This window comes from Condylura cristata, unplaced genomic scaffold (genome assembly GCF_000260355.1).
Source record: "Condylura cristata isolate star-nosed mole 26May11 unplaced genomic scaffold, ConCri1.0 scaffold00008, whole genome shotgun sequence".
Classification (NCBI taxonomy): Eukaryota; Metazoa; Chordata; class Mammalia; order Eulipotyphla; family Talpidae; genus Condylura; species Condylura cristata.
The window spans coordinates 2,848,506-2,853,975 of record NW_004567109.1 but is presented as its reverse complement, the minus strand read 5'-3'; the positions used below and the strand labels follow the sequence as shown (position 1 = coordinate 2,853,975).

The 5,470-nt window shown below is 57.5% G+C and overlaps 1 protein-coding gene across 7 annotated transcripts in view; it reads right to left on the bottom strand.

Moving 5' to 3' along the window:
• Positions 1-1,941: 1,941 nt before the first annotated feature.
• KIF1B (kinesin family member 1B) overlaps positions 1,942-5,470 on the bottom strand; it is an 84,238-nt gene continuing 80,709 nt past the window's right edge. For all 7 annotated transcript variants that reach the window (XM_012722146.1, XM_012722150.1, XM_012722148.1 and 4 more), the window contains 3 exons: positions 5,191-5,383; positions 4,935-5,053; positions 1,942-4,257 (listed from right to left, as the gene is read on the bottom strand). In XM_012722146.1, coding sequence (XP_012577600.1) covers positions 4,215-4,257; positions 4,935-5,053; positions 5,191-5,383 — 355 coding nt within the window. In that variant the 3' untranslated portion in view covers positions 1,942-4,214. The remainder of the gene's footprint in view (positions 4,258-4,934; positions 5,054-5,190; positions 5,384-5,470) is intronic.

Genomic DNA, 5,470 nt, shown 5'->3' with positions numbered 1-5,470 from the left:
TCTTCCCTCCTCGCGCCCCCAGGCCCCGTGCCGGGCCGGGCCACCTGACAGGTCTCTCAGTTGAACAGCCACTGCCACACGTGTGAGGAAAGTCCCTCAGAGAGGGCGCCACGTGGTGCCCCTGGTTACATACAACTGAGAGGAGCAGGCAGCCACGGTATGGGACTTCCAGAGAGGAAGTCTCTCTGCAAAGTGAAGCAATGTCTGTGTAAATGCCTCGGAAGGGTGAGCAACAAACGCACGAGGAGAGCCTTGGGATGCACCGTTGTACCTTTATTATTACCTCGTTCACTAAGAGTTCCGTGATGCAAGGTTACCACACAGTATTAGATAATGTTTGCATTGCACATCTAAGGCTATACAGCAAAAGAACCAGAATTAGTACAAATACAAGAACTATATTTACATTCTGTATACTCAAGCTCCAAACATCAGATAATATTTACATAATAAAACATGAAAATGAAAATCTGAAATTAATAATGTACATTGTTGCTAATGTGTTCAACTCCTTCACTGGGGAGAGATCAGTTTGCAAAGTCTTAGTTCAGAAAGGCCACTTATGCTTCATGGGTTTCGTTGGCGCGCAAGGAAGTGGACGGGAGACCTGAAATCTTAATGGACAAGAGCTCTGCGGCCTGACGTCGAGGGCGGTGCCTCGGACGGGGGGCTGATGGCGACCTGGGGCTGGGGCAGACGCGAGCGGGAGACACACACCGGAGACACGACGTGACACACGACAGCCAGGGCCTGCCAGAGACCACCCTCAGCTCCCTTTCACTGCGCGAGCCCACGGCCGGCCATCGGCGTGAGCGCGCAACAGGAAATCTGCATCCTTCGGATTTCTCCCTTTAAGCAGTTGGAGGCTTTCCAAAGATTTTATGGGACTCAACTACGAATTCATAAATGGCCTTTCGAACAACAGCAGACAATCTCTCAGCAGAGAGTTCAACTGACTGACCGAGGACGCACCCGCTGGCGCCCGCTGAGCGTGGCCACGCCGGGCGGGCGGGCGGGCGGGCGGGCGGGCGGGCGGGCGGGCGGGCGCAGCTGGGGCGCAACTCCAGCCCCGGCCAGCAGCGGACCCTGCGAGCGCAGCAGCCGGGTTAGTGTTTTCCTTGTAAGGAGAAGGTTAACGATCCCATTTTAAAAAGGGAGCCGGAAGGAAATGAAGACTCAAGTCGAACGAACAAACCAACAAGCCCTGAAACTGCAGAGAAGCGCAGCCCATGGCGGGGCACGCGGGGCCCGAGGTCCCCGCGCCGGCCATGCGCCAGGCCAGCCTTTCTTTGCCAGTCGTTGTGCAATTAATTACAGCTGTATAGAAATATACATATACCTGACAAAATTAAATATCCCTGTAAATTAGTAAACAAGCAGCAGGCAACAAAGTCTTTGCTTTGAAGTATGCGCCAGAAGCAGCCATCTGATTTCTAGATCCCAAAAGACTTCCACCATGACTTAATTTATACCCATTCCTTCATCCTAACGGAGCTGGGGGTGTCCACGGGGAAGATGCCCGGCTGAGTGAACTCCACGTGGCCGAAGGAAAGATATGCAGCAGAGAGGAGTGTATTCTCCGCCTTCACCACACGTTAGCCATGTGTTGGAATCTGCGTGCCCACCCAGCTGCCCCCAAACTGCCCATGCCTGCGTCCCGCTGTGTGTGGGGCTGGCTGACCCCCACAGCCCGCCTGGGAGTTGACTGGCTCCCAGCAGGCGCGGAGACGGGCGGGCGGCTGTGGGCTGAGGGCGCGTTCTGCCTGGGCAGGACCGGGGGGGGGGGGCGGGCGGCTTAAATTCCCATTTAGCTCACTCTAATTTGTGTTTGAGTTTCCTTTTTTCCCCCTTTACTTACAGTTTGTGTAAAGAAGCGTTTTAGGAAAAAAACAAATCAACCATCCTGAAGAGGTGGTTTTCTTAAAGGTCCAGTTCTTCAACTTTCTCGCCATTCTGACTTCCGCGAAAGCCTCAAGGTGGTTCCTGCCCCGCAGCGGCCTGGGCGAGGACCGGGGGTGGCTGGGGGAAAAGGCCTGGCAAGCCTGGGGCTGTTCCGGCCCCGACCTGGGGACGGGGTCCCTCTGCGGCACGGCTCGCCGGCGGCCGGCCCGAGTGGCGGCGTGGCCTTCCTCGCCGGCCTGCTCGCCTGGGCGCGCCACGGCACCGTCCAGCCTGCCCTGGTGTCTACGCCTCCAAAGCAAAGACTTTCCAAGCCAGTTGTTAGAGTTAGAAGAAACACAAAGTCGTCTCAGCGCCTCCCCGCCCGGCGCGGGCCTGGGTGTCTTCCCACAGACTTGGCAACAGCGGCAGGGGCAGCTGCGAATCCGTTTTAAAAGTAACCTTCACATTTCATCTTCATTTCCCTGAAATCAGATTTCAGTCCGGCCTGGGAGGCCACCTCTGAGGCCTAGGTCTGAGCGTACCCCAGACGGGCCCACTGTATCCATCAGACAACGAAGAAACCGCTAACTACGGGAAACCTCACATGCCACTCAGAAAGAAACAGCATTACAGTTAGTGACCTATGTTTTGAGGCGAGGGAGAACGTTTTAAGAGTCCGCGACCGAGTGTCACTGACCACTTTTTGGAGGAGGTCGGCTGCGCTCTCTGTCTTGCCCCTGCAGACTCTCCGCGACACGTCTCCCCTCTCTGGAGGCATTCTAAGGCGAGCTGGGCAGCGAGTCCCACCAGGAAATCGGAACCGAGGTCGGGTCCGCACAGCCTGCCCGCAGCTGCTCTGCGGACAGGCCAGAGCCCTTGGCCTCCGGTGTCTGAGCGAAGGCCGTCCAGTCCCCCAGCACCTGAGCGCCAGCAACCGCAGGCCAAGGACCTCGGCTCCCCCAGGACACAGTGGGGCAGAGAGGTCAAGGGTGGCGCAGCCACCGCAGCGCGGGGCGACCGGGAGCCGCCTCTCTCCAGGCCACGCCTGTAAAGCCCTTCGACGACTGGACGAGAAGTGTCTTCCGTGGCGCGGGGACCGGTCTGCCAGGGGAGCAGGCTGCCCACTGGGGCTCCTCCCGCTCCCCGCGGAGTCCCACACCGGGTGGTGTAGGCGAGGCGGGAAGGAGGCTGCTGCGGGGGGCGCCAGGGCTGGGGATGCATCACTGCCCTCGGGGGTCCTGTGTTTCTAGAGGTGAGGGGGGTCCAAATCCTGGGGTCTGGAAAGAGAAGCCTGGGGGTGCGCGTATTTGGGCACAGGAAACAAGCTTCATCTGACATCATGAAAATGACACTGGACTCAGAGGGGCTTCCGGGTTCACACTTGAAAGCTTCGTCTTTTGGGGCACAGTGACTGAGGCACAGCAGGGCACCTCTCAGCAGCCAGTGCTCAGTCCGGCACCAGAAGGTGAAAGGCGCCCCCTGGCGGGATACCCACGCATGACACCATGCCGCTTTCCAGGGGCAGCGCCAGGGGTGCCAGTCACAGCACTGAGGCGTGGCTCAGGGCAGAGCCCGTGGGGAGCCACAGGCCTTCGTGGCCACTGCCAAGCCCGAGAGTCCCCGGAAATCCACAGGCAATAAGCCCTCCCTGCCCTCTCCCAGGCCAGCTGCAGCCAGTCCCAGACCACCAACAGCCTTTTCTAGGTGGAAGTTATATAATATAACCATGTTCCTAATAAGCCTCAGTTTCAAAGAATCTACCCTTTCCCTTTCTACACCCACCTTTCCCTGCATAAAGATCACAGGGATTAGCCCTGGCTAGAGAGACAGAAGGGGTATAGGTATGCTTTTCCTCTCAGGTTCCAAACAAGCCAGACGTCTCTTCCCTTAGTCTCTAGCCACCCAAGAACAATTAAAGTGATTCTACAAATGGTGAAATGAAAAGAAGTATTACGCTGTCCTGAAAAAGACAAAGCACCCAAACACAGCAGTACAGACACCAGGGTGGTCATATTGGGGACCTATCATATAAAAGGAAGCCAAGAATACACCCCAAAATAAGTGGAGATTCACTGGGTCCCCCTGAGCCTTTGTGTTTCTTTGTCCCCCCCACCCACCCCTGTTAGGTCACATGCTAGTAACAGGATTTTCAGCACAGGAGAAAAGTACAGAGCAATGGAGGAGGGGACAGGAGCTAGAAAAGTGCTGGACAAGGGGGCGAGAGGGGAAGCCACAGGGTCTCGCACAAGAGTGACCGTCAAGAATCACAAGGAGAAGTGAGAGGTAACACTTTCTTTATCTCTCGGCAGGCGAGTGAGGGCGCTCAGCAGTGGCTAGTACTTCGGCTGGCTCGGGCATCTGCGGGAGAGCTTTGACCTGCGGGGACAGGCAGGGAGGCAGGGTCAGAAGGTGGGGCCGGGGGGTCCTCCCTCCCAGGCAGCTGGGCGTGGCTTCCCCCTCCTCGGGACATGGGAACAGAAGCCCCGTACAGACGAGGGCGAAATGTGGGAGGGTCTCAGTCTCCCCGTCACTCAGTCCAAGGGTCCCAGCCACGACCCCGCAAGGACAGAGTCAAAGCAGGAGATGGACTGGCGGCCGACGCGATCACCATCTCTGCAGCTGCTGAACCTCAGACGCCACCGCATGAGAAGCTGAGCCCTCACCACCCTAACCCACTTGCACCCCACACTGCCTTGATTTAATTTTTAAAGATTTATTTATGCCTGCACGCAAGAACTGAGAATACAGGCCAGAGATGGGAGGGGTGAGAGGACTCCCCAGAGACACAGCGGGGAGCAGAGCAGGCGGATCAACGAAGTACACTGCTGGGGGGAACAGTGGGGAGACAGGAGCGGTCTGATGTGCCCTGGGGGTCACTCCCTGGCCGGGGATCAAACTCATGCTGCAGCCGCTGAGACTTTACCCCTTGTGCCACCAGGGAGGCCCTCCCTGCCTCGATTTTAATCTGCTTAGAACAATGCTTCTTTTCCTCTGTATGTTGATGTTGGCACCAAGTGCCAAGGAGAGAAAGTAAACACACGCCAGCGTCTTACCTTATTGTGCCAGCGAGGAGTGGGTTAAAGGCATACAACCAGTCGTTCATGTCTTTGTCATTGAGGGCCTGCAGAAGGACCCCGCGGTGCTTTGTGCACACAGCGAAGGTGTTAGGCATCTGGAAGAGATCCAGGCGGGACGAGTCACGACGGGGCAGCGCACGGCACTTCCCGCTGAAGGCAGAGGACCACACAGAAAGCACGTCCAGCCCACCACACACACGGACTCCAACACGCCACGGGCGGCAGGACTGACCTTCAGCACGGCCTGCTGGTCCTCGCTGAATTCCACCTGCGCCGTGGACAGGTTGATGATGCCCCGCTCCACAGGGTCCTTGTCACTGTTGTAGATGAAGACGTAAGGGCGGCGGACCACCACGAAATGCTTCGCCCACGTGCTGGAGAGTGGCTCCTTGAAGTGCAGGTATCCCTTCTTGGAGACCACGGAGCTGCAAAGCACGGGAGGGGTCAGCGTCTCACAGAAGGGCAACGGCCGTGAGGAGAACCGCCGGAGACTGTCTGAGCATGGCCCAGTC